At 63.2% G+C, this 25,178-nt stretch overlaps 2 protein-coding genes and 1 long non-coding RNA gene across 25 annotated transcripts in view; 2 read left to right on the forward strand and 1 right to left on the reverse strand.

Annotated features, from left to right (window-relative positions):
* The window catches only part of LOC123605223, a 63,965-nt gene that overhangs the window by 6,416 nt on the left and 32,371 nt on the right, over positions 1–25,178 (reverse strand). For 11 of the 13 annotated variants that reach the window (XR_006715668.1, XR_006715662.1, XR_006715663.1 and 8 more), the window contains 2 exons: positions 23,213–24,999; positions 21,823–22,147 (listed from right to left, as the gene is read on the reverse strand). This is a non-coding gene — a long non-coding RNA (uncharacterized LOC123605223). The remainder of the gene's footprint in view (positions 1–21,822; positions 22,148–23,212; positions 25,000–25,178) is intronic. The other 2 variants (XR_006715660.1, XR_006715666.1) reach the window with 1 other exon arrangement.
* ADAMTS10 (ADAM metallopeptidase with thrombospondin type 1 motif 10) lies at positions 1,554–21,454 on the forward strand. 10 transcript variants are annotated; one of them, XM_045491785.1, is made up of 26 exons: positions 1,556–1,722; positions 4,232–4,313; positions 5,581–5,767; positions 5,928–6,274; positions 6,637–6,793; positions 7,848–8,065; positions 9,694–9,777; positions 9,881–10,026; positions 10,449–10,492; positions 10,648–10,753; positions 10,841–10,987; positions 11,188–11,329; positions 13,907–14,014; positions 14,372–14,517; positions 14,615–14,678; positions 15,753–15,855; positions 16,175–16,308; positions 16,415–16,538; positions 17,481–17,561; positions 17,648–17,811; positions 17,906–18,037; positions 18,126–18,255; positions 18,635–18,839; positions 19,091–19,267; positions 19,348–19,507; positions 20,748–20,922. In XM_045491785.1, exons 3-26 carry the CDS (start codon positions 5,680–5,682, stop codon positions 20,802–20,804), a joined length of 3,264 nt encoding a protein of 1,087 aa, XP_045347741.1. In that variant the 5' UTR covers positions 1,556–1,722; positions 4,232–4,313; positions 5,581–5,679; the 3' UTR covers positions 20,805–20,922. The 10 variants fall into 10 exon arrangements, with proteins under 10 accessions (XP_045347745.1, XP_045347739.1, XP_045347742.1 ...); XM_045491787.1 differs by having other exon boundaries at positions 1,558–1,722; positions 20,695–20,823; XM_045491781.1 differs by having other exon boundaries at positions 1,559–1,722; positions 17,906–18,032; positions 20,748–21,022.
* The window catches only part of MYO1F (myosin IF), a 32,968-nt gene continuing 30,569 nt past the window's right edge, over positions 22,780–25,178 (forward strand). Inside the window, exon 1 of one of the 2 annotated variants that reach the window (XR_006715655.1) lies at positions 22,780–22,920. Coding sequence is in view for 1 of the 2 variants with exons in the window: in XM_045491792.1 (XP_045347748.1) it covers positions 22,918–22,920 (3 nt within the window). In the remaining variant the exon portion in view is untranslated. The remainder of the gene's footprint in view (positions 22,921–25,178) is intronic. The other variant, XM_045491792.1, reaches the window with a different exon arrangement.

Here is a 25,178-nt window from a genome sequence, read left to right on the forward strand (position 1 = left end):
GGAAGAGGTTTATAGCTAGTAAGTGGCAGAGCCTGGGAGCTCCTGACTCAAAGCAGCCCTGAAATTCCCAGTGCTGTCTGGTGGCCACCCAGTCCAGACTGGGGACTGTGGCTCGGTGGCTGCAGCAGCCCGTGGGACTGCAGGTGAGAGCTTTGCAGCATCAGAGCAAAGTGAGGAGGGCAAGGCGACCACGTCTCTGATGCGCAAAAGGGGAAATGGAAGGCAGCTCAGGATGGGCTCCAGGCGGGTCCTCCGGTAGTGCAGGGGACTGAAGACGGAGACCCAAGCTGGCTTACTGGGACTGGCTCCTCGGCTGGGGGAGCGGGTAGCCAACCCAAGGGTGGCCTGTCCCTCTGGTCTGGCCAGGGGTGAGAATGGGGCAGAGGTGGAGCCAGCGGAGTTCTCCAATCTCACAGGAGCTCCAGGAAGCGTCTGGTATTTATGGAGTACCTGCTGTATGCACGAGCCCTGACCTCACATCCCAAATTCAGGACAAAAGAAACAAATGTTCGCTGTTGAATGAATCCCTCTCCCAGCCGCCTGTAAGGTTGCCATTAGCCACCGGGTGGGGATCAGGAAACCAAGACTCAGAGAGGGCCAAGGGCAAGGCCAGGCCAGGCCAGGCCAGGGTCTGCCTAATTCCCTGGGGTCAGGCCTGGAAAATGCCTTGGAACTGAGAGGTTGGGGGTCACTGCCCTGCCGCCCCCCGCAGCACTAACCCCTGGCCAGGCACCCAAAGGCCTCTGGGGCAACCGGCCACGCCTCAGTGTGCATTTTCACTCCTGCCCTGACTGTGCAGGTCAGCCCCATTCATGTGCTAGCTCCACATCGATGGAGAACTCACCCAGGGGTGAAAGCAACTCACTGGGGCCCTGCTCCCATCAAACTTTCACCCTCCCCGTCTCTGACCTCAGTTTTTTCTTCTGCGAAATGGAACCAGCCAGGCCCAGGGCAGGTCAAGCCCCCAGAGGGGAGCTCCGGGAGGGCAGGGGCGGGCTGACATTTATCCAGCCGCCCCGGGCACCGTGCCTGGCACACGGGTGGTGCCCAATAAATGCTTGTTTGAGCAGGACTAGCCCTCAATAAATAACAGCTGTTGTCGATGCTGGCGGTGCCGGCGACGGAGTGGGCTCTCCCCTCCCCCACCCCTCCACCCGGCTCCCCCCTCCCCTCGGCTCCCCATGCCTTCCCCGTACCCCCCACGCGACGGTGCCTCCTCCTCCACCCCCCACCTCCTCCCGCCTCTTTCCATTCAATCTCCCCTCCCCCCACCCCTCCTCCTCTCGCTCCTTTTCCCCTTACCCCTACCCAATTCTTCCTCCCTCCCCTCCCCCACCCCGCCTCTCTCCCCTCCCCCACCTGCCACCTTACTCTCCCCGCCCCCACCGCAGCCCCTCTCCCCGCCCGCCGTTTCCCACCCCGGCCTCCCTCCGCCCCAGCCCCCAAGGCGGGGCCGGTCCGGGCGGGGCCGCCCGAGCTCCCGGGTCCCTGGCTCGGGTCCAGCCCGCGGCCCAGGCCGGGCGGCGGCGGCGGCGGCGGGCGGGGTTCTGGCCTCGCGCGGTTTGGGGGTTTTTTATAACCCTGGCAGGCGGCTCAGGAAGTGCCTTCCCCGCGCCCCCTCCCCCGGCCACGCCGCCGCGCTCGCTCCCTCCCTTCCTGCGCAGGGCGGCGAGACGGCGGCGGAGACGGCGGACGGAGGCCCGGGCGGGCGGGCGGCCGCAGGTAAAGGCGCAGGCGGCGCGGCGGGGAGCGGGCTCCGCGGGCCCCGGCGGGCGCCCGGGGGGAGGGGGCCGGGGCGCGGCGGCGGGGGAGGGGGGGTGACCTTGCGCGTCCGCGTCGGGCGGGGACGGCTGCGGGCCCGGGCCGGTTGGACCGTCCAGCCTCGGGGCTTGTGTCGGCGTGCGGCGTCCCAAAGTGTGTGCGACCCCGAGGTCGTGCGGGCGCCTGTCTGGGTGTGTGTGTGTGTGTGTGTGTGTGTGTGTGTGTGTGTGTGGGCATCCACGTATGTGTGAATGCGGTGAGTGTGCATGCGCGTGTCTGCATGAAAATGCCTCGGAGTGTCTGGGTGTGTTTGAGTCTGCGTGTGATCCATCGTAAGGGGTGTTGTGCGTGTGCATAGGTGTGTGTGTAAGCCGTTGTGTGCACGTAGTTTCATGTCCGCTGTGGATGTAAACGTCCAGTGAGTGTGCGCGTGTCTCCGTGCCGTCTCCGGGTGTGTCTGAGTGTAACAAGTGTGTAAGTGCCCGGATGGGAGTGCACTTGGGGTGAATGTCGTTCTGTGGGACTCTGTGAGTTTGTCCCTTGTCTGGCGTGAGTGCGTGAACGAGTGTGTACGTGTAGGTGTGCGTAGGCCCGAGTGTGCGTTCGTCTCCGGGCTGTCTTGCGTGTGTGAATGAGCGTGTGCGTGAGTGTGCCCATAGGTCCGGGGAGCGTGTGGCTGCGTGTCTTGTGTGTTCGCCTCCGGATGCGGGTTCCGAGGGCGCCGCTGTGTGTGGGGACGGGAGTCCTTTGTGGGTCCGCGGTGTCCGGTTGTTGGTCCCCGGCTGCGCAGGTGTGGCCACCCTCGAGTGTGCGCGTCGCTCGCCAGTGTGTGTGTTTGTGTCTGGGTGTGGGAGCGGCACCTCCCACTTCCCTTGCGTCGGTCACCGAGGCCACAGCCGTCTGTCTCCGAGCGCCTCCAGCCCCTCGGGCTCAGGGCCTTTAATTAGTGGCTGGGTGAGGGGCACCCGCCGGGGCGCCGGCCCCCTCCTCCCGCAGGCCGCGGGCGGGCCTTTGTCTGCTCTCCCGGCAGGGTCTGCCTCCCGCCCAGCCAGATGTGCAGCGCCCGGAGGAGGCCTCTGCCCGGGCGGCCTCGGCCTTGGCCCCCACGGAGCGGCCGGGTCTGCCCGGCGCGGCCCCCGGAGCTCTGGGTGCGGAGCGGCGGGTCCATCCCGCATCGCTGGGATGGGATGGGATGGAGGCTCCGCTGTCTCCCGGCCGCTTCCGCGCGGCCTTTCCTCCTCCCGGCGCGGCCCCCGGAGCTCTGGGTGCGGAGCGGCGGGTCCATCCCGCATCGCTGGGATGGGATGGGATGGAGGCTCCGCTGTCTCCCGGCCGCTTCCGCGCGGCCTTTCCTCCTCCGGCGCTGGCACCGGCCCGCGCTGGCCGCCTCCCTCCTGCCTTCTGGAAGGAGGGGCTGGGAGGAATGGCCAGGCCTAGGCACGCGCCCGTGTGCGTGTGCGTGCGCGCGCACACGGGTACACACACGGCCACACACGGGGTCACATGGGCACACACACCACCGCACACCAAGCCACATACGTACGTACGGTCCACTTACACGGTTACACACACACACACACACACACACACACACACACACACACACAGTCATGCACACATCACGGTGTAGATCCCCCGCTGCTGCCCCCAGCCAGGCACCGGCCCTGGAACGCCCTAACCTCTGCGGCACCGGCGTCATTCTCTCCCCCAGACCCACTGACCTGTTCCTGACACCCCCAGTGCCCCGGGCAGGTCACACCTCCCTACACCACCCTGCGAGCTGGGCCACTGGCCCGGATGCTCTGCCCTGCCCTGCCCTGCCCTGGCAGACGCCTGTGAGCCCTCCCCATCAGACCCCGCCCCTCCACACCCCCCATCCTCACCCATGGGTCCTTCCACACCGTCCCCCATGCCCCAGCAGAGCCAGAAGCCTGAGGGAGGCTGTGAGGTCTTTGGGAGGAGGGGCCCAGCCCCAGAGGACAGCGGTGAGGACTTCAGGGATGGGCAGCAGGAGAGACTCAAAGGCACTGCAGCCAAGACCAGAGCCACAGAGCCGCTGCGGGAGAAGATTCCACAGCAGGCGTGGCGGTGCAGGAAAGGAGGAGAGGGACAGGATTGGGGGAAGGGGCTTCCAGCCTCACTTGCAATCAAAACGCTGCCACCTTGGCATGATGGGGGCGGGGGGGGGTGGGGAGGTTAAGACAGGAGGAGGTCAGGGCAACTCGACCCAGGAAGGGATTTAATCAGAGCTGGTTAGGGTCTTCAGGATGGACTAGGGGGCAGAAAGCTAGAGGAGGTAGGGACAGGGGGGAGGAGGGAGCTTTGGTGGGGGACCAGGACCTGAAGGATGATCACATCCTCCCAGGGGAGGTTCACCAGGGTCAGGGAGAAGGGCAGAGTGTTCTCGGCCCCCCCTGAACTTCCCACCCAGCCCAGCGCCCCACCCCCTCACTGCCCCCTCCCTGTCCAGGCACCGAAGAAGAGGCACTGAGGCCCAGAGAGGCTCACGCACAGGTGACTGATACCACGCCATCAACCGAAGCCCCCAAAAGGTAAAAACAAACAAACGAACAAGGGGTAATCACCTGCCCAGCCGAAGGGAGCAGGAGGGCCCCAGAGTATCTTGGCGTGAACTCCCCATTGCTGGAGGGGTACAAGCAAAAGCGGGTAATGTCACCTTCTAAGTCTGCATCTTGTTGATAAACCTGGCTCCCTCCCTCGCGTGCTGAACTGCCCTGTTTGGGGACCGACTCTCAGACTTGGCCAGGCTGCAAAGAAAACAAGACAGTGTGTGATTAAGGGGGCAACTGCAGAGAGGAGGAGGAGGAGGGTGGAGGCGGGAGTGGGGAGGAGGGTTTGGCACAGGGTAGTGGCCCCTGGTGGTGTCTGTGTGCAGCAAGCTGGCCCGGGGCCGATGCCAGAGAAAGTGAGACCTGCCGGGCAGGCCTAGAGCTTCCAGAAAGAAGAATCTGAAAGGCGAAGGAGCAGAACCAGGGGCCAGGCTGGAAATACAGGGTTAGAAGGGAGGTCACAGGAACAGAGGCCACCTGTAGCAGTACCCAGCCCTGCTGGTGGGGTGGAAAGTGCTACCCATGGCAGGGATCTAATGGTAGGGCTGAGGTCGGACAGGATTAGTAGGGGGAGCCAAGCACTGGCCTCTGCTTTAATCTGGGCTGAAAATGCCCACTGACCTCCACAGCCTTCAAGCGAGTCCCACGCCAGCCTCTCCTCACTGCCTTCCTGCACCCTCCCCTTCGGGCACTCTGCCTAGACACCCCAGCCGGGCTAGCCATTGTGGTCCTGGGTCCACACCCAGCTCCTCCCTGCCTCAGGGCCTTTGCCCCTGCTGTTCCTCCGTCTGGGGCGCCTTCTCCTGTCCCTTCACCGGATGAGTTTCTGCTCATCCTCCACACCCCTGCTTCTGAGCCTCCTCGTTCTTTCTCCTAGAGAACTTGTCACAATCTGAACTCTCCCCATTCGGTCACTCCCAGGAGACCGAGCCCCACGGTGGGCAAGGACAGCCTCCATATCATACGTAGTCCTTACCCAGGGAAGGAATCCTCAGGATTATTGTGGAAATGAAGTGAAATGGTGCAAAAACGTTCAGGCCAATAGCTGGCACCTCGTAGATGCTCACAAAGTCGAAATCCCTGTGAATCCTAATAGTACAGGGAGGAAGTGGAGGGTGGGGACAGGGGGACTTCTGAATGAGAAGATGCCTTGGGCATCCTTGGGGCTGGGAGTGAGGGGCCCTGGCACTGGCTACACTGGGCAGTGGGACCAGGCACCCGCCCCCCCGACCCAACTCCTCCCTCCCAGGAGCCCAGTGATGCTGCCCAGGCTGTGAACAGGGGAGGCGGTGCTGTGGGGGCTGCCGGCAGCCGGGGCTGGAGAGAGACATGTGGACACGTGGCCTCTATGGCTCCCGCCTGCCATATCCTCCGCTGGGTCCTCACCCTGGGGCTGGGCCTCACATTCGAAGTCCTACATGCCTTCCGGTCTCAAGGTAGGGGTGGTCCAGGGGCGACAGTGGGGAGGGAAAAAGGAGCTGAGGAAGGGTCAGTGGGGCTGGGATGGCAGTCAATGCGGGGAAGGCCCTGTAGCCAAGCAGCCAAGACACGGGTCATTCCCAAGGCTCACCCCAAGCCTCTGACCCTTGCCCACAGATGAGTTCCTGTCCAGTCTGGAGAGCTATGAGATCGCATTCCCCACTCGAGTGGACCATAATGGGGCACTGCTGGCCTTCTCGCCCCCGCCCCCCCGGAGGCAGCGTCGGGGCACAGGGCCAGCTGCAGAGTCCCGCCTCTTCTACAAGGTGGCTGCACCCAGCACCCACTTCCTGCTGAACCTGACCCGCAGCCCCCGCCTTCTAGCAGGGCACGTCTCCGTGGAGTACTGGACACGGGAGGGCCTGGCCTGGCAGAGGGCTGCCCGGCCCCACTGCCTCTACGCCGGCCACTTGCAGGGCCAGGCCGGCAGCTCCCGTGTGGCCATCAGCACCTGTGGGGGCCTGGTGAGCGGAGGGTTCTGGGAAGCAGGGAGAAATGCCCACAAGTTTGGGAGTTCAGAAAAACATTCCTACGTAGAGGTCAGAGAAGGAATCACGGTGGATATTTTGAAAGCATTTTGAGCTCATCAAAAGGATTAGTTATTTTTTTAGGACGCGGCCAAAGCCGAACTTAGAGGAGAATGTATAGCCTTGGGGGTCAAGCTGAAAATTAATCAACTGAACATCCACCTCAAGAAGCTGAAAAATGAGAAGCGACAGAACCCCAGTAAGATAGAAGGAATGAAATCATAAAGACAGAGATAGGGCCCCATGGGTCCTGGGAGCAATATCTGATTCAAGCCCTCTGCCCACTCCCCAACCCCTAGCATGGCCTCATTGTGGCAGATGAAGAAGAATACTTGATCGAGCCCCTGCAAGTTGGGCCCAAAGGAACCCAGGGCCCAGAGGAGAGTGGCCCCCATGTGGTATACAAGCGCTCCTCTCTGCGTCACCCCCACCTGGACACAGCCTGTGGAGTGAGAGGTACACCTGTCTTTCTGGGGATGGGCAGAGGGGCTGCACATCTTTGCCTTAAGGCAGAGGTAGGCAGGAGTGTCTCTCCCTGCAGAAGGTCAGCAGGTAGCTACATGCGGGGAGAAATGGCAGACAGCCAGATCGCAGGACAGTAGGTCGGTGAAACAGCCCATCTATCACTGCCATAGTCTGATGGTCCAGCAGTGAGTGACACAGGCAGCTGGACAGCCAGACAGGTGCTCAGGTGTAAAACCCTCCACCTCCAGGATTCCTGTGCAATCAGACAGTTTAGCGGCCGGGCAGTTGCCGATACTTGAGCCATTGCACAGCAAAAACACCGTTCAGAAGGTCCGATGTACAGCCAGACTTTCAGGAGGGCAGTTCTAGATCAGAGGGTCAGGGAATGGGAAGGTAAGAAAGCTGGATGAGACAGATATCAACCAGGGCAATTGTACAGCTAGAAAAACAGGTTGCCGGGGGGACAAAGGCAGAGCCCGGGGACATTAAATGAGGTATACCACCTGACAGTCTGGGAGTAGGACGCTGTGGCAGACGTACAACCGCAGTCAGTTGTACAAACAGAAAAGCAGGTGGTTTCTCAGCCGGGCGGCCCATGAGACAGTTGCACTGGATCCGGTTGGGCAGTAAGACCATGGGGCAGTTGGGCTGTGCGATGATGAGAACATGGCACGGTTGGAAGGTCACAAAGTCCTGCAAGCACACAGTTCCACTGCTGAGGCAGGCGGCTACACACACACACACACACACACACACACACACACACACACACACGTTTGGGCAACAGAATTGTCAGGAAGTCATACGGTCGTGCTGGCTGTTATGGGACAGCTGTTCGACCAGCCAGTTGGGCAGTGGGGCAGCCCCTTCCTTGTAGAACCAGACGTCTGGGCAACGGACACACTGTAGGACCAGACCTTGTGCAACCAGAACACCCAGTAGCCGAAGAATGAGGGCTCTGGCGGCCAGTTGGGCAGATGAGCCATCAGACAGGTGGCTGGACAGTTAGGGCAGGCCGCGGATTGACCAGAAGTTGTCCATCCAGACGAGAAACCGTGGAAGGGGCGGCCATGGTGGCTGCGCACCCTGAAGCCGCCACCTGCCAGGCCCCTGGGGAATGAAACAGAGCGTGGCCAGCCAGGCCTGAAGCGCTCGGTCAGCCGAGAGCGCTACGTGGAGACCCTGGTGGTGGCTGACAAGATGATGGTGGCCTACCACGGGCGCCGAGACGTGGAACAGTACGTGCTGGCCATCATGAACATTGTAAGTGCCTCCCCCTCCCTGGGCGTGGGGCCCCGAGACCTGGAGCCAGCCCCCGGGGGGGGCAGGAAAAGGGGTCTCACCATTCCACCCACTAGCCCCGACCTGAGGCCAGGGAACCGGAATGGAGGGGGGCAGAGTGGGAAAGGAGGCCCACGCACGTGTGGCAAGGAATGGGGGGAAACAGCCGAGCTCTGCGGCCGGGAGCGTGGACTCGAAAGCCTGCGGGCCGGGGCCGAAATCTCAACTCCGCTCCTTTTTAGCTTGGACAAGTTACTGCACTTCTGTGCCTTGGTTTACCCATCTGTAAAATGGGGCTGGTAATAGTACCTACCTCACGAGGCTAAGGTGCTCACAGTGAATCGATAAACATATTTAGAACAGCGCTTGGCACGTGGTAGGTGCTGTATAAGCGTCTCCTATACAAAATAAGGACACAGGGCGCCTGGGTGGCTCAGTCAGTTAAGCATCTGACCGGCTCGGGTCACGATCTCACAGTTTGTGAGTCTGAGTCCCACATAGGGTGAGCTCAAGCCGCGCTTTGGGTAAAACACGAGCCCCGCTTCTCTCTCTCCCCCTCTTCTGTCTCTCTCTCTCTCTGCCCCTCACCCACTTGCACCCTCTCTCTCAAAAGTAAAATAAAATAAGGACACGGCTTGCCCATACCTGTCGAGGTTAGCAGCACACACACACGGGCCCGCACCTGTACGCGTGCAGAACTCTCCTACCAGCACCTGCCTGTAACTCCATACAGGTCACCTCACTGACCCACACTCATATATACCCGCTGCCCATACCAGATCTCGGTCGGGCCCCCGGATCTCCCTGAGCCTCCGTTTCCGCCTTTGTAAAATACTGTTATAATGGCATCTACCACAGAGGGTAAGAGGCGGGGGCGGGGGGTGGGGGTGGGGAGAGAAGCCAGACGGAGCATTTGGCACGTGGTAAGAGCCTGACACGTGGCACTGTTGTTTCCCTGAAGCAAAAAGGGAGGAGAGAAGGTTCAGCAGACAGACCGAGGGCCCAGCGTGTTGACCCGACACCGTGTGTGTGATGCTGCCACGTTTTGCCCTCACCCTGCCGCCCCCCCCCTTGGGCTGTCAAAGTTACCTAAAACCTGCCAGGGTTTCTGGAGGTTTCCACGTGGGACAGGCATGCCCCAGGCTCCAAGATCACTGCGCCGTGTGGCCCACTCACCCCTGGGCACTCCCTCCCCCTCCCTGGCCACTGTCTCCAACGCTTCCTGCCCCCTGCTTGTGGTGATGCTCAGATTGGTACCTTTAGACGGCGGTGGAATGAGGCCAGATGTGCAGGGCTGCTGCGGGGTGGGCAGGGATGAGCTGAATGGGGGTGGGTCAGGAAGAAATGTACTGATAAGCAACCGTGCTGTGTAGGCGGGCTTAGCCAGACCCGAATCCCACCTGGGGCACCTGCCAGCTCTCTGCGTGTCAGTCTGCCCCTCTGTAAAACGGGAAGGAGCACAGTACCTACCCGTGCGAAGACGTACCCGGGGGGCTTAGCCTGACGCCCGGCACACAGTGACAAAAGACAGCTACTGTCACTGTCTTGCCTTTTGTCTTCTGCTCTGAGCCCCTCTTAAGACTCGGTCTCTCTTGTTTCTTGGAGGTCAGGTTGCCAAACTTTTCCAGGACTCGAGTCTGGGAAACATCGTTAATATCCTGGTGACACGCCTCATCCTGCTCACGGAGGACCAGGTGCGCGGGCCCCGCACCCCCCGGCCCCTGCACACCAGCGCTGCCTGCCCCCCCCCCCCCCAGCGCGGCTGGCGCCCATGCACCTCACTCTGTCTGCCCGCAGCCCACCCTGGAGATCACCCACCACGCCGGGAAGTCCCTGGACAGCTTCTGTAAGTGGCAGAAATCCATCGTGAACCGCAGCGGCCATGGCAACGCCATTCCGGAGAACGGTGTGGCCAACCATGACACAGCGGTGCTCATCACGCGGTGAGGGGGGCGGGGAGGGCTCCAGGACGTGGGCCGGGGGAGCAAGCGGTCCCGGGGACCGTCCAGGTCCAAGCAGGGGGCACGCCTGCCGGGAGACGGGAGAGGCTGGGAAGCTTCGGCCACTCCAGTGGGGCGCCAGGGGCGGGGAGGGGCTGCTGGGAGCCTGAGAGCAGTGGGGGGGGGGGGGGAGGCGCAGGGCCAGTGGGCCAGGTGGGCACAGGTGCACCCATTCACTCGCCGTCTCATTCCTGCGGTCAGCCGGTCGCTCGCGCACCCCCGGCATCCCCAAGGTCGGCTGGGGGCAGAGCACGAGGCTCGGGGCGAGAGGCAGGCAGAAGTGAGCCGCCCCAGATGGTCATGGTGGCACCAGCAGGGCTCAGGGAGGCAGCCCAGCCCCTCACCGCCCCGCTCTCCCTCCACAGCCACGACATCTGCATCTACAAGAACAAACCTTGCGGCACGCTAGGTACTCACGCCCCCTGGGCTGGCAGGCGCCCGTGAAGGCAGGGGACCGGCTGACCCCGGCCCCGGTGGGGGGAGGGGGGAGAGGGCAGCCGGCAGGGTGGCCGGGCCCGTCACCGCAGCCTGAGCCCAGCCCCGCCCCGCGTGCCCGTTGCGCAGGCCTGGCACCCGTGGGCGGGATGTGCGAGCGGGAGAGGAGCTGCAGTATCAACGAGGACATTGGCCTGGCCACGGCCTTCACCATCGCCCACGAGATCGGACACACGTGAGGCCGGGGGACGCGGCAGGGGGAGCACGGGGACTGCGGGGCGGGCTCCCGGGGCGCCCGCAGAGCCGACCCTGCTCTCCCCAGGTTTGGCATGAACCACGACGGCGTGGGGAACAGCTGCGGGGCCCGTGGCCAGGACCCGGCAAAGCTCATGGCCGCCCACATCACCATGAAGACCAACCCTTTCGTGTGGTCGTCCTGCAGCCGCGACTACATCACCAGCTTTCTGGAGTGAGGACGTGCCTGCCCGCCTGTCCATACTCAGGCTCGCGGGGGCGGGGGAAGGGTCTGGAAACCAGAGTGCCTCCGAGGGGGGGGGGGGGCGTTCCCTGCAGGGCTGCTCCCCGGGACCCGCGCCCCCAGCTGGGTGGGTTCCCTGAGGTCTTCGGCTGCAGCCCCCTAACGTGACAGCTGCTTTCTTCTCGCCACAGCTCAGGCCTGGGGCTGTGCCTGAACAACCGGCCCCCCAGACAGGACTTCGTGTACCCGACCGTAGCACCCGGCCAGGCCTACGACGCGGATGAACAGTGCCGCTTCCAACATGGAGTCAAATCGCGTCAGTGTAAATACGGGGTAGAGAGAGCCTTCCTGCTTTCCTTCCTGGGAGGGGAGGGGCCGCAGGGGGTGGGAGAGCCGGGAAGGGGGTGAGCCCCCTTGGGGGCTGGGGGAGAAGAGGTGCACGGGTGTGCGAAGGTCACATGCTCTCCAGCAATGACTGGGGTGGAGAATGGGATCTCCTGGTCCTCCAGACCCCCTGATTTTGGGGGTGCGGGGCCAGGGAGAGCCTGGGCATTACCTTCTGTCCAGCATATCAGGCCACCTGTGGCTTTAGCAGAACTAACGCCCCAAGCCCCCTCACTGGGCCATTTTTAACCAGACATCCAAACTGGGTGGAAATAGTTCCCTGGGGATGGACCATCTTCCCCACTTGGCAAAGAACCAGACAGAGCCTTCCAAGGACACCACCCTGTCTGCACTCCCCACATCCCCCCCCAGCAACTGGTTCACACGATCGCCTGGCCCTGACCCTTGGCTGGATGAGCCTGAGCCTCCTGACCAACCCCTCACTCTTTGTGAGGTTTAGATCGACTTCCAGAGCCCCGTCCTGTCATGGACGAGCAAGCTGGGGGTCCCGCTCCCAGCTGCCCCCAAGAAACTGGAGGCCTGCTGGCTTCCTCAAGACTCCAGAGGTGAGAGTTGACATGGCCAAGCTAAGGCCATGTTCACTCAACACAAGAACAGGCAGCTGGTAAAGTGACTCTTGCCCACCCCCACCCCCAACTTGGCTGTTAAGGACAGCACCCTTAATGAATTTCTAAAGAATCTGGAAGCTACCCTAGGGCATCTGCCTATCCCAGGTGTCCTAACAATGATGACAATGCCTGCCGCTTACTGAGCACTCGCTATGTGCTAAGCGTGTGATACGTATCATCTCATTGAAACTCTTGACGATCCCACGTGACAGATGAAGGGACTGAGGAGTAGGGAGGGTGCCTTGCCCAAAGTCACGGTTCGAGAACACGTCAGAAGGGGAGGGGAGGAGGTGCCAGAATATGGAGCGTGGATGGGTGCTGGCTGTATGTTGAATTGATTCTTCCTTTTATTTTTCCAAGGATCATCTTCCCGGCGCCCCTGGCAAAGGGGGAAAGTATTGACTACATGTAACTTGGCTAACGTGTAAAGGGCTGGGCCTCGAGCCTAGTCTAGAGATAGCTGTGGTCCTTGTTACACAACATCAGGGAATTTATGCAATCCCTTTCATATCTACCCTGCCACATGCCTCTCCCTTTTAGGTAGGCAAGGTCTCTGTTGTAGTTGAGGAAACTGAGGCCCAAAGAGGGGCTTGTGCTGCAAGTCGGGGGCGGAGCCTCTGTCTCCCAGAGTGCCTCCCCACCCCTACCCACCTCGTGCATGTGCACCACAGCGCCTCCTTGTGGACAGGAGGAAAAGCAGGACTGGAACAGCCAGCTCTCTTTAAGAGGTGTCCCGAGGGGCCCTGCGGCATGTGATCTTTTTTTACAAATGGCCAGGAGGACGCAAGCCAAGTGAAGCCAGAAATCCAGGCTGAGTTTTTAGCTGAGATGTGTGCCCTGAAGTGGGCAGAAGGCAGGGACTCTGGAGGACGTTTGAGGGAGCAGATTTGAGAAAAACCTTCTGAACTTCTCATATGTGTGCAGGTGTCTCTCAGAGGCTGACCCAGACAAGGGACCCTGCTGTAGCCATTGATTGGTCCAATCCCAAACCTTCAAAACTTGAAAGCATTCGGTTCAGAGAGGAAATGACACATAATTAGTAAAAAGGAGACCAAAGGATCTCCACTTCTTGGGTGTTGGGAGGGAAGACCCTGGGAGGTGGGGCAGGACATAGGCTAGAGGGTCAGAGATTTGGCCACACTTGAACCCGTTGGGGTTTGTCCAAGGATATTAACCTAAAGGGTCAGAGTGACTTCCTGGGACTGGCCCAGCCCCAGCAGGACTCAGACAAGAAGGTGGGCAGATTTTTCAGTGAGGGAGGTAAAGGAACCTCCCACCCAGATCCAGCCTGGCCTTTCCCCCTACCCTGCCCGCCCCCCCCCCCCCCGCCCCAGCCTCCCACAGATTAAAAGCTTTGGGAGCTTCCCCAGTGTGGGTGGGGGCAACGAGGAGGACCACCAGCTGGAAAAACTCAGAAACGAGGCCTTTGACCTGAGCCGTCTCCCAGGCCTGAGTTATCAGAATTGCTGTTTTCCCAGGGGCTGCTTCATCAGCAGGTCCCAAGTTTCCTTCTGGAAACTCAGGAGGCACCAGGGTGAATGGATCACAGACCGGTCCATCAAAGGTCTGGGTTAGAACCCAGGCTGCCCTTCAGGGGCTGTGTGATCCCTAGCAGGTGACTTTACCTGTCTGAGCCTTGGTTTTCTCAGTGAAACAGGGGTAATAATGCGTAAGGGAGTTGATGGCACACACGGACGTTGGATAAGTGCGGCCCACGAGGCAGAGAGGCGGTCTCAGGCCATGCCCCACAGGAGGATTCAAGAAGGCTCCTTGAGACCCAGCAAAGGAGCGCCGGGGCCCCACTGCTAGGCGGCAGAGAGCGGGTCGCCGCCTGGCGGGCGGGCTGCCAGAGGGAGGAGGGCGGGGGGCGAGCCTGAGCGGGCGCCTTGGCCCGCAGGAGGTCTGCAGCGAGCTGTGGTGTCTGAGCAAAAGCAACCGGTGCATCACCAACAGCATTCCAGCCGCCGAGGGCACGCTGTGCCAGACGCACACCATCGACAAGGGGGTGAGCGCGGCCGAGGCCGCCCGCCGGCCCCTCCCCCTGCCCCGCCCCCTGCTCCGAGCCACGCCCGCCGCGCCGCAGTTCCAGTTTTCCTTCGCTCTGGCCCCGCCCACTGCCCGCAGGACCCGCCCCGTCTCCCGCCGCTTGGGTCCCAAGCTAGTTTCTCCTCCTGACGGTGGCCGTCTGCGTAGGCGACGCCCCTGCGCTGCCTGCGTCGGGGTCCTCAGACTTCCACCCTCCCCCTTCCGTCCCCTCCCAGGGGTGCTGAGACCCCCGGCTGGGGGGAGGGGCGGGGCAGGAAGGAGCGCCGGGATCCCGGGAGCCGGACTCACCCCCTCCGCCTCCCCCTCCTCTCCTCAGTGGTGCTACAAGAGAGTGTGCGTCCCCTTCGGGTCGCGGCCGGAGGGCGTGGACGGGGCTTGGGGCCCGTGGACCCCGTGGGGCGACTGCAGCCGGACGTGCGGCGGCGGCGTGTCCTCCTCCAGCCGTCATTGCGACAGCCCCAGGTCAGACCTTAGGACCTCTCGGAAAGGGAGATTGGGGCGGGCCCCGCCGTCTGTCTCCCCCCGCCCGGTATCCCCTCTGTCCCCCTCCCCCTTCCAGGCCAACGATCGGGGGCAAGTACTGCCTGGGTGAGAGACGGCGGCACCGCTCCTGCAACACCGACGTGAGTTTCCCCAGGACCCCAGGCCGGGTATCCGCGGCCCCTCTTACGCTTGGAAAAGGGGCACGAATCAGCTTCGGACGAGCCTCGGCCGGGCACCTGCCGTCTCTTCGGGACCCTGCGGCGGCTAGCCGCGCCCTGTCCTGCCCTCCCTACACCTGCCCCTGGGCCCCGGTGCCCACCCGGCCCAGCACGCCCTGCAAGCGTCTAGCTCCTTCCATTTCTCAGCAGATGAGTCTCCCACCTTGAAGTTGCTTGACCCCCACAACCTCCACCGGCTATGGCGAGCCTCGCCCCCTCCCTTCAAAGCCCAAATTCCCCAAGCCAACCCACCCCTGTCACCAAACCCAGTGGCCACACTGGGGTCCTCTGCTTGCACACCCTTCTAACAGGTACCTCGGCCCCGGTCCAAAACTCCTGCCTTGCCCGAACCACCCGTGCCCTGTACCCCCAGCCTCTCGGGCTACACCTTCTGTCTCCTTTTCTCCACTGCTGCCCCTTTGTTAAACGCTGGGGGGTCCCCATGGCTGGTTGGGCCTCCTGGCTGTAAATGAGTCTTATATGTACACACCCCGTAAGCACAGGACTCACTGCAGGGCGGTGGGGGGAGAGGAGGGCTCAGAGGTCAGGGAAAGCTTTGGAGTGAGGGGTGGGTGGCCTTCCCAGCTCCACCTGGAGGGGCTCGTGTCTCCAGGGAGTCCACGCGCGCGCATGAACACACGCACACACGCACACCTCATAAAGAGTGCCCCTTGCTCCTTTCTAGGCCTGCTGTCTCAAGAAAGGCCTCATGGTCTGAAACCAGAAACCCAGCCATCATCCCCAGCTGGCCCCACACTCTCTAATGAGTCACCTGCTCCATCTCAGACGTCCCCATCCCTCCAGCTCCAGGCCTAGCCCAGGCCACTGACCAGTCTCACCTGGCCCTCCACAGCCTCCTCCCTGGCCTCTCTGCCTTCAGCCTCACCCCTCCAACCCATCCCTGCTCTGAGCATCAGGCCTCTGGCCTTGAGCCTGTGCCCCAACTGCATCCCCCCCACAGCTGGCCTCCCTCCCTCTCTCCTCTCTCGCCCCCAGGACTGTCCCCCAGGCTCTCAGGACTTCAGGGAAATGCAGTGCTCTGAATTTGACAGTGTCCCCTTCCGTGGAAAATTCTACACATGGAAGACATACCGAGGAGGTGAGTGAGGACCTCAGGAGGCCGTGGGGCAGTGGAGGACAGCAGCAGGTGGCTACAGCATTGGGGCGGGGCGGGGGGGGGGGCTGCCCAGAGCACCCCCTTCACCCAAGGGGCCCCAGAGCCCAGGATGTGGCTCAGTAGTTCCTCAGCTGGACACAGGGAACCACCACTCTCTGCCCAACCTGCCCCTCCTTGTCGGGTCTGGGGTCTGCCCTATGCCTCGCCGCCCCCAGGGAGCAAGCGGGGAGTCCCCTGTGGCGCTCCCCCAGGGAGCCAGGGGGTCAGGCCCTCGGGGTCTGACGGGGCTGTGCCCCCCCAGGGGGCGTGAAGGCCTGCTCACTCACGTGCCTGGCCGAAGGCTTCAACTTCTACACCGAGAGGGCGGCAGCCGTGGTGGACGGGACGCCCTGCCGCCCAGACACGGTGGACATTTGCGTCAGCGGCGAGTGCAAGGTGGAGGGGACTCCCAGAGGTGGAGAGAGGGCAAGGGAACGGAGGGGTGGAGGCAGGGAGGCGGGGCTCGCTGACACTCCCACCCCTGCCCCACCCCCCTCCCCAGCACGTGGGCTGTGACCGAGTCCTGGGCTCCGACCTGAGGGAGGACAAGTGCAGGGTCTGTGGTGGTGACGGCAGTGCCTGCGAAACCATTGAGGGGGTCTTCAGCCCAGCTTCGCCTGCTGCCGGTGAGAGATCTCCGTTCCCTCTCCTTCTCCCCACTTGGCGATGCAGGGGGGCCAGGGGGGCAGCACCGGCCCCGTCACAGCAGCCAGGGGCCCCGTGGGGACCCCAAAAAGTCCCAGGGGCAGAGCAATGCCTCAGATCAGGGTCGGGGACCAGCTTGCGCTCTGGTGCCTAAGCCTTGACAGTTAACGTGAGGAGAAGGTCAGCGACCTAAACCTTTCCCCTCCCCCCACCCTGGGGGCCTGGCGCCGGGTCTGGGGCAGTGGGGGGTTGACCCCGCTCCATGGTCTGAGCCAGGGGGCTGAGGGACACCGTGCTAGAGGAAAAGGCTAACTAGGGGAGGGACATCTGCAGGCTGTGGTGAACTTGACTATGCTTCCCGACCTTGGGCAGAAGAAGAGAGACCCCAGGGAGGAGGTGGGGGGATGGGAGCAGGGGCTTCTGGAAGCAAACACACAGTGAGGCCCAAGTGTAGGGTCCAGGGGACAGGGAGGGGCCCGGGGCGTAGGTGGTGGGGCCCACTGCGAACCTAACTCCAGCTGTTAAAATCGCCATGTCGCCGTGTGGGTCGGGGCCTCCAAGGTGCCCCCTTCCCTGTGCCCACAGCCAGCCCTGCTGCATGCTTGAGGGGGAGGGGGTGGACCAGGCCACTGTGGTGGTCAGAGAGGCAGGAAAGTCTGGGTTCAGTCCCCAGCCCAGCCAGTTCCTAGCAGTCACACCTGGGTGCGTTGCCTAGCTTCTCCGAGCCTCTCAGTCTCGTCATCTGTAAAATGGGTGTGACAACACATCCGCTTCACAGGCCCGGAGCCGGGGATGCCCTGGAAGGTCCCTGTGAGCCCTTGGCGCAGCAGTGGTTAGCTGTTGTCATCAGGGGCCAGGAACGGGGGAGGTAGGCAGGTGTGGGGGAAGGGCCAAGTGGGCGACCTCTCAGCTCCACCGTGCAGGGTATGAGGAAGTCGTCTGGATCCCCAAAGGCTCCGTCCACATCTTCATCCAGGACCTGAACCTTTCCCTCAGTCACCTGGGTGAGCCGGAGGCGGAGGGACGCGGACTGGGGGGTCAGGAGGGGGTCAGCGTGGCTGGGGGTCTGACCCCTGTGCTGTCCCCCTAGCCCTGAAGGGGGACCAGGAGTCCCTGCTGCTGGAGGGGCTGCCCGGGACCCCCCAGCCGCACCGCCTGCCCCTGGCTGGGACCACCTTTCAGCTGCGACAGGGGCCAGATCAGACACAAAGCCTGGAAGCCCTGGGACCTATAAATGCGTCTCTCATCGTCATGGTAACGACAGTGGGAGCGAGGTGCAGGAAGACCTTAGCCTCCCTGTGGGGACTAGAGCTTGGCTTCCACGTGATGGCCCCCTCCCCCGCCTCAGGTGCTGGCCCGGACAGAGCTGGCGGCCCTCCGCTACCGTTTCAACGCGCCCATCGCCCGGGATGCACTGCCCCCCTACTCCTGGCACTATGCACCCTGGACCAAGTGCTCCGCCCAGTGTGCCGGCGGTGAGGTCGGGGTGGGCTCAGGGGCGGGCCCGGGTCACCTGGGCTGACCTTCTGGTCGTGGCAGGGCTGAGCGGGTCTCTCGCCCACCCCCAGGCAGCCAGGTGCAGGCCGTGGAGTGCCGCAATCAGCTGGACAGCTCGGCCGTGGCCCCCCACCACTGCAGCGCCCACAGCAAACTGCCCAAGAGGCAGCGCGCCTGCAACACAGAGCCCTGCCCACCCGAGTGAGTGCCTGCCAGGGCGCAGGGCGACAAGAGCGACAAGAGCGGGGCGGGTAGTGCTCCTCAGAGCAGAGGAGCGTGTGCTCCCAGGACTGGAGGGGGGTGGGGGTGGCAGTGCTCCCCAGGGTGGGGTCGGACCCCTGATGCCCCTTAGCCGGGTCCAGGTGATCACGTCCGCCGGGGTGATGCACGTCCCCAGGCACAGCGCGGGTCCAGGGCGACGATCCCCCCAGCGCGGGATAATATTGCAAGCAGCAGGCACCCCCCCCCCCCCCCCCGCCAGTTAAGATGCCGGTTATGGGGGAGGAGGGGGAGAGGCCGGCACCCCGCCCTCGGGGAGCCCCGCCCCGCACACTCTCTCAGACCCGCCCCCTCCCCACAGCTGGGTGGTGGGGAACTGGTCGCGCTGCAGCCGCAGCTGTGATGCGGGCGTGCGCAGCCGCTCCGTCGTGTGCCAGCGCCGCGTGTCGGCCGCCGAAGAGAAGGCGCTGGACGACAGCGCGTGCCCGCAGCCGCGCCCGCCAGTGCTGGAGGCCTGCCAGGGCCCCGCTTGCCCGCCGGAGTGGGCGGCCCTGGACTGGTCAGAGGTCAGCCGCCCCCTCCCGCTAGCTGCGCAGCGGGGGGTAGGGACCGGGGGGGGGGGGCCCACATCGGGGTGCCCACCGAGGCACCGCTGCGCGGTCACGAGCCCCTCCTGCTGGGCCCAGAGCGCCCCCTCCAGACTGGCCCGAGGTTAGCCGGACCCCTCCTCGCCTCCCTCCGGACGACCATCCTCCCCACCCCGGTGCGTGCGGGGACTGGAGCGCCCGTGAGCACGAAACCCCCTCTCCAACTGCAGTGCACCCCCAGCTGCGGGCCAGGCCTCCGCCACCGCGTCGTCCTTTGCAAGAGCTCAGACCACCGCGCCACGCTGCCCCCCGGGCACTGCCCGCCCGCGGCCAAGCCGCCGGCCACCATGCGCTGCAACTTGCGCCGCTGCCCCCCAGCCCGCTGGGTGGCGGGCGAGTGGGGCGAGGTAGGTCTGCGCCCTGGGGGGCGGGGGCGGGGGCCGCGCGGGGGCCCGGCCTGCCCAGGCTCAGCGGCGACTCCCCGCAGTGCTCCGCACAGTGCGGCCTCGGGCAGCAACAGAGGGCGGTGCGCTGCTCCAGCCACACGGGGCAGCCGTCACGCGAGTGCGCCGAGGCCCTGCGGCCCCCCGCCACGCAGCAGTGCGAAGCCAAGTGCGACAGCGCGCCCCCCGGGGACGGCCCCGAAGGTATGTGGGGCGCGAGGCCGAGGGGCGGCGGGAGGGCCTGGTGCGAAGGAAGCCACAGGAGAGCGTAGGGGTCCTGACCTTTGGCCCGGAGCTTCTGCAACCACCGAAGTGCCTTTCTCTGTCCCCTCCAGGCCGTCCTGCACCACCCCTCCCTGCAAACATGTACGAACTGCCACTGCGTGCCTAGCTTTTTAGGCACCTGATCCTTCTGGGCCCCCAGACTCCGGCCATTCCCCCAGCCCACCTCCATGGCCTTCACCCTGTTCATCTCCACTTGTCCCATTAGCTGCTTAATTTTTTTTTAAGTCAGAATTTCTCAACCTCGGGCACGATTGATGTTTGGGGCCAGATAATTCGAGGGGGCGCCCTATGCATTGCAGGATATTCAGCAACGTTCCTGACTTGTATCTGCGGGATGCCAATAGCGCTCCCGCACCCGCCGCCGCCGCCCCCCCTCCCCCACTCCCTGTAGTGACAACCAGAAATGTCTCCAGATTCGGCCAAATGTCCTCTGGGGAGCAAAATAGCATTCCCTTGAGAACCACTGCTTTAAATACGTCCATTTTTTTCTACCTAAGTATTTTCCATACAGAGCAATAGATCACTTCCTCCGGGCACTAGAACCAAACTGGATTGAGCTTCCTTCTCTGTGCCTTGGTTTTCTAATCTGTCAAGGGGGGTCAATACCAGATTCACTTGGTGGGGGGGAGGGGGGGAGGGGGGCTGCGTGAGGGAGATGGAATAAAACAAGCCACGCGAAGCCCTTTGTTAAGCACCAGGCCCTACCATACATCACTGCCCAAGTGGGAGCCCGCATCATTGTCCCGATCAGACTGCGGATTGCCGTGAACACAAAATACACAAACACCCACAAAATCCTCACTCTGTTACAAAGGGAAACGTGGAAGGATGGCAGCCCCGGTTGGACCAAAAGGATAACTGAAAGGGAATACTCCCAGACCCGGCGCACTCTCTCAAAATCCTCCAAAAGCCTAATCACATATTTAGAAGCCCCGCCTTGAGTTTCATAGTTATAAGCTCCCTCCGAGAGGGGTCGAAACTGAGGCACAGGGAAGCCAGGAAGCCCTGTGCGGGCTGCGGACGCGCCCCTCAGGGAAGGGGCGCTGAGATCTGATCCCTCCCTTCCCCCCCTCCCCACCCCGACCCCGTTCTCCCGCCCCCTCCAGAGTGCAAGGATGTGAACAAGGTCGCCTACTGCCCCCTGGTGCTCAAATTTCAGTTCTGCAGCAGAGCCTACTTCCGCCAGATGTGCTGCAAAACCTGCCAGGGCCGCTAGGGGGCGCGCGGGCCCCGGAGCCACAGCTGGGCGCCGGCTGGAGGGGACCATGCCTGCAGCTGGCCAGCCTGAAGGAGCCCGAGGGGGCGGGAGCTGGGTGAGACGAAGCCGGAAGTTATTTATTGGGAACCCCTGCAGGGCCCCTGGCTGGGGGGTGGAGAGGGGCTGGCCACCCCCAGGGCCCCTCCTCATCCCCTCTCCCAGTTCATAGTGAGACCCCCTCCAGGGTGGGTTTGAGGAGGGAACAACTGTTCGCCCTAGCGCCCTTTTCACCCACCCCTAGGGAGCCCCCAATACTGCCCCCCCTTTGACCGGAATATGTACTGTGAAGAGTGGGGGTGGGGAGGGGGTCTGCCGGTGTCCTGCCCCCAGCACTGCCCTATCCCTCCACTCTGAGCTGGGGGGAGGGGGGGGTCTATGTCTGCCATGGGGGAGGGGGATTAGCAGCGCCTCCCTGACACCCTCCCCCTGACCAGACCAGCTACAGGGGTGAGGCAGAGCTGGCAAGATCCACCCCAACCTCTGTCCTGCCTGCCCCAGGGGGACCCCGACATCCAGGCGCCCCCATCATGGTGCTACAGGCCCTGCCCTGGGGCCCACACACCCCTCGCCAGGAAGCCCTCCATCAATAAAGTTCTGTCTTGTGTAGACTTCCGAGCGTCAATATGTCTGTTCACATTCCGTCCCCGCCACCGAATGGATGCGGCCGCGGCCCCTCGCACGTGGCCCCCATCAGTCCAAAGGGGCCTTTTACCAGCACAGACCAGAGCCCAGTGATTTTACAGCTTCTCAAGGAGGCGCTCAGAGCTACCCGGTCAGGCACCCGCCATCCCGGCCACCACGTCCCCAGGCCCGGGGCTCGCTCCCGCCCAGCCGCACGCGGCCTCCCGGGCCTCCCCGGCCTCCCCGAAGTTCCTCAATCTCCCGCCGGCTTCCCATCTCCGGGCCTTTGCTAGACCTGCTTCCTCCGCCAGGTGGTCCCTCCCCTTCCCTTTTCAGCCGGTTAACTCCGACTCACCCTTCGGCGTCGGCCCAAGCGTCACCTCCTTGCAGACCCCCCCTCTGAAGCCTCCGGCAAGGAGAAGGTCCACCTGCCCGCTTCTCCGCAGGTGCCCGGAGGCACCGCTGAGATTACCCAGCGCCCCCCGCCTGTGCGGGCGATTCCGGGAGAAACTCGCTCCTCCCCAGGTGTGGCCACTAGGGGACGCTGCGGCTTGCCGGCCTCGAAGCACGATGCTGTGTTACCGCCCGGAGCGCAGGCTCCCAGCCAGGGTCGCCTGCCTCGGCCTCGACCTCCTCCTCCTCCTGGCCGGGAGGCGCCGACCTCTCCGAACTGCCATGTCCTAAATGTCAAGGGGAGACCAGGAGGTGAGCCAACACCTGATGGAACCCTGTGTGTGCCAGGCCCTGGGGTGAGAGCCAGCGCCCCCCATTTTATAAGAAAGTGGGGCGCCCCTGAAGTAGCAGGTTGTTAAATCTGGCACCACCCGATGGGTTGTTAAATCCAGAGCTGCCATCCAAAGTCTGGGACCCTAAGAGCTGCCCGTGGCTCCTGGTACTCCTGCACTCCTCGTGACACGGACACACGTGGCCCCCCAAGGCCTTTCTGGAGGAAGGAGCGGCAGGGGCGGCCCAGGAAGCGGGAGTTTGCTCGGAGGTGCCCGAACGGACACATCTCCGAAGTGGTTCTAAAGAGGCGGGAGCCTCCCAAAAGGTCCCTGAGGCCCCCCTGGAAGAACAGTCAGTCCTGCAGCCAGCTGACCTGCATGCTGTCAGCCGCAGCCCCTGTCCCCGCAGTTGGAGAAGGGGCCTTCTGGGGCCCGCCAGCTGCGGCCACCCTTGACCTCTCCCTCCAGGCTGAGCCCCAAACAGCCCTGCCTCTGCTGCTGGAGCTTTCTCCCCGCCCTGGGGCCCAGCGTCCCTCCTCCCCTGTAGCAGAGGCCCCTCCCGCCAAAGGAAGTGGGAGGGGGGGGCTGTTGTAAGAGGAACTAGGCTAGGAGTCCGGTACAGGAGCAGGAGCAGGGCCATGCCCGAGCCGCCCCCCAGAACGCCCTGAGCCTGGACCCCCGCCACGACCCATTCGGGCGCTCCCCAGGGGTGGCACACCTTCACCATGGTAAGTCCTTCAAGGCCGGGCCCTCGAGTGCAGGGGTGGGGAGCAACCACCCAGGTGGAGGTGCCCCAGGGCCACCATCAGAAGGTGGGGCCAGGGGGAGGGGCACAGAGGACCCTTTGGGGGGTCCCTCTCTGCAGCTCAGATGCCCCAGCATCCTTCACCAGGGTCCAAGTTCACATCGGGTGGTGCCAGGATGCCAGAATGGTGATAGGGGACCAAGGAGGGAGCAGTAACAAAGGACAGAGGATGACCCTGAGGGACCACACAGTATCTGCAGGGGACAAGGACATACCCCTTTGTCAGGGCTTAGAGAGCCAGTTTCCAGCTCATCTTGGTCCCTCATCTTCCTGTGTGGCCTTGGGCAAGCCACTTCCCCTCTCTGGGCCTCAGTTCCCACACATGTCATATTTGGAAGTCAGTGGTGATAGGGAAGGTGTTCTGGGAAACTCTCCGAACTTCAGAGGGTCTGCGGGCTCGGCCACTCTGAGTCCACAGCTGCGGCCAGAAGCTGTGTCCAGTGGGCAATGGGGGGCAGTGATGGTGTCGTGGCAGTGTGCCTGCATGTCTGGCTGTAGCGATCACAGAAACAGGAGGCGGTGAGGCCCGGCAGGGCCACACCACTCCCGGAAGCCTTCCAAGCAAGTATGGCAGGGGACACCCTGCTGCCAGCCGCGTCACCACCTGGTGAGGCTGAGGTCTGGCGATGACTGCGGTGACAGGGTTCAGGAGACCGTCACTATCGTGGGTCTAGACCCAGCAGCCTCCTAACACACACATAAAGAGAGAGCCCAGGCTGGCTCCAAAATGTGCCCCCTCCGCTCCACACATCTGCAAACCACTTCGACTTTCATTTTTTGTCACTCTGTCAACGACAGCATGTGGCTGGGACAGTCACCCAGCCAGCCGCAGCAGGCACCTGACCAAGGTGGAGGAGGCAGGGTGGTGGACCAGACAGACGGCAGGGACTGCGTCCGTCTGGGAGAGAGCCCCTCCTCGTTTCAGAAAGCCCGTGACGAACCGGGGGTCACTGGCCGAGGACCCCTCTGGGGAGCTCACCCACCAAAGTGGCACCGGGCTTGGGATGGGAATTCCTCGAAGAAGGAGCCAAGCCAGGAAGGCTCGGGCGCTCGGATGGGGAGACGGAGATCAAAAGAACACAGGAAATGATTTGCTACTTGAAAGAAATCCACCCCCTCGCAAGGAAGCTGTACAAAATGCTTAGTCAATGGTTTGCTCTCCTGGTGGGTTGCGGGAAGGGAGAAGCTCAACCCAAGAGGACCACGGAGGGGAAAACAGAGGGCAGACCCCATCCACGAGGCCAAAACTTCCACCCAGGAGTGCCGACTGCTTCCTGGCGGGGGCGATGAGTGCCAGGAAGAGTGTGGAAGGAGTCAACGGAGCAGTGTTCTTCAAGTCCTTCCCCAAGCCACGCGCTGTGCCCTCGATGCAGTCCCCGTGGGCGATGCCCATTCAGTGCTGTCGTTAGTGATGGCAGCCGGGGGAGGCGACTCTCGGTTGCTGTTGAATGATGGGTGGTGGGTGTCCGGGGGGGCGGGGGGTGATGGTGGTCATCGCCCACGGTCATCGCAAGTTGGCAGTAACTGTGAGTCCCGTGGGCGCGTGTCGGCAGGGGCGATGGTTGCCGCCTGCCAGCCGGTGTTGATCTGTGGTTGGTGGCTGGTCGTCTTCAGGGCTGATCCGTGGAATGATGGTAGTCAGTGGCCGCTCTTGCCCCGAGTGGGGCGGTGATGGCAGCCCTTTTGGCTGTTGGCCGTCCGTTGCTGATTTTTGACGACCGCCCTGGCAATGGTGGTGTGGGAACGGCGGCCTTAGTGGAAGTTGGTTGTGTGTGGCCGTGGACGGCCAGTGCTGTGAGCGTGGCAGCGGCGGTGGCCGTGGCGGTGGCGACAGTAGGGAACTTGGCGGCGGGACCCGTTCCCTGTTCTGTGTGACGTTGACGGTGGGTGCCATGATTGAGGTTATCGGCAGTTTTTGTTTGACTGTGAGGGCAAAGGGGGTGAAGGCAGGAACAGGTTATTCTCGGGGATGGTGATTCGGTGAGGGTGACGGTGGTTGTTTCTAAAGTGCAGACATAAAGCTGTACGTTACGTGGCTGCCGAGTCCACAGGCAGCAGCCGCGGGGATGGACAGAAATGGCCAGGGGCCCAAGAGAGAGTTCGGGTGGAAGACCGCAGAAGGACAAGAGTCCCCACCTGTCCCCAGAGGAGAAGGGCCTCCAGCTAGGCCAAATGGACACC

Source organism: Leopardus geoffroyi, chromosome A2 (assembly GCF_018350155.1).
Source record: "Leopardus geoffroyi isolate Oge1 chromosome A2, O.geoffroyi_Oge1_pat1.0, whole genome shotgun sequence".
Lineage (NCBI taxonomy): Eukaryota > Metazoa > Chordata > Mammalia > Carnivora > Felidae > Leopardus > Leopardus geoffroyi.

Bases quoted from the DNA above. Each gene is read 5' to 3' on its own strand.
- ADAMTS10 (XM_045491781.1), top strand. From the start codon at position 5,680: ATGGCTCCCGCCTGCCATATCCTCCGCTGGGTCCTCACCCTGGGGCTG. The intron at 10,988-11,187 runs GTGAGGACGTGC...TTCTCGCCACAG, and splicing joins TACATCACCAGCTTTCTGGA to CTCAGGCCTGGGGCTGTGCC. The intron at 17,562-17,647 runs GTGAGCCGGAGG...CTGTCCCCCTAG, and splicing joins CCTTTCCCTCAGTCACCTGG to CCCTGAAGGGGGACCAGGAG.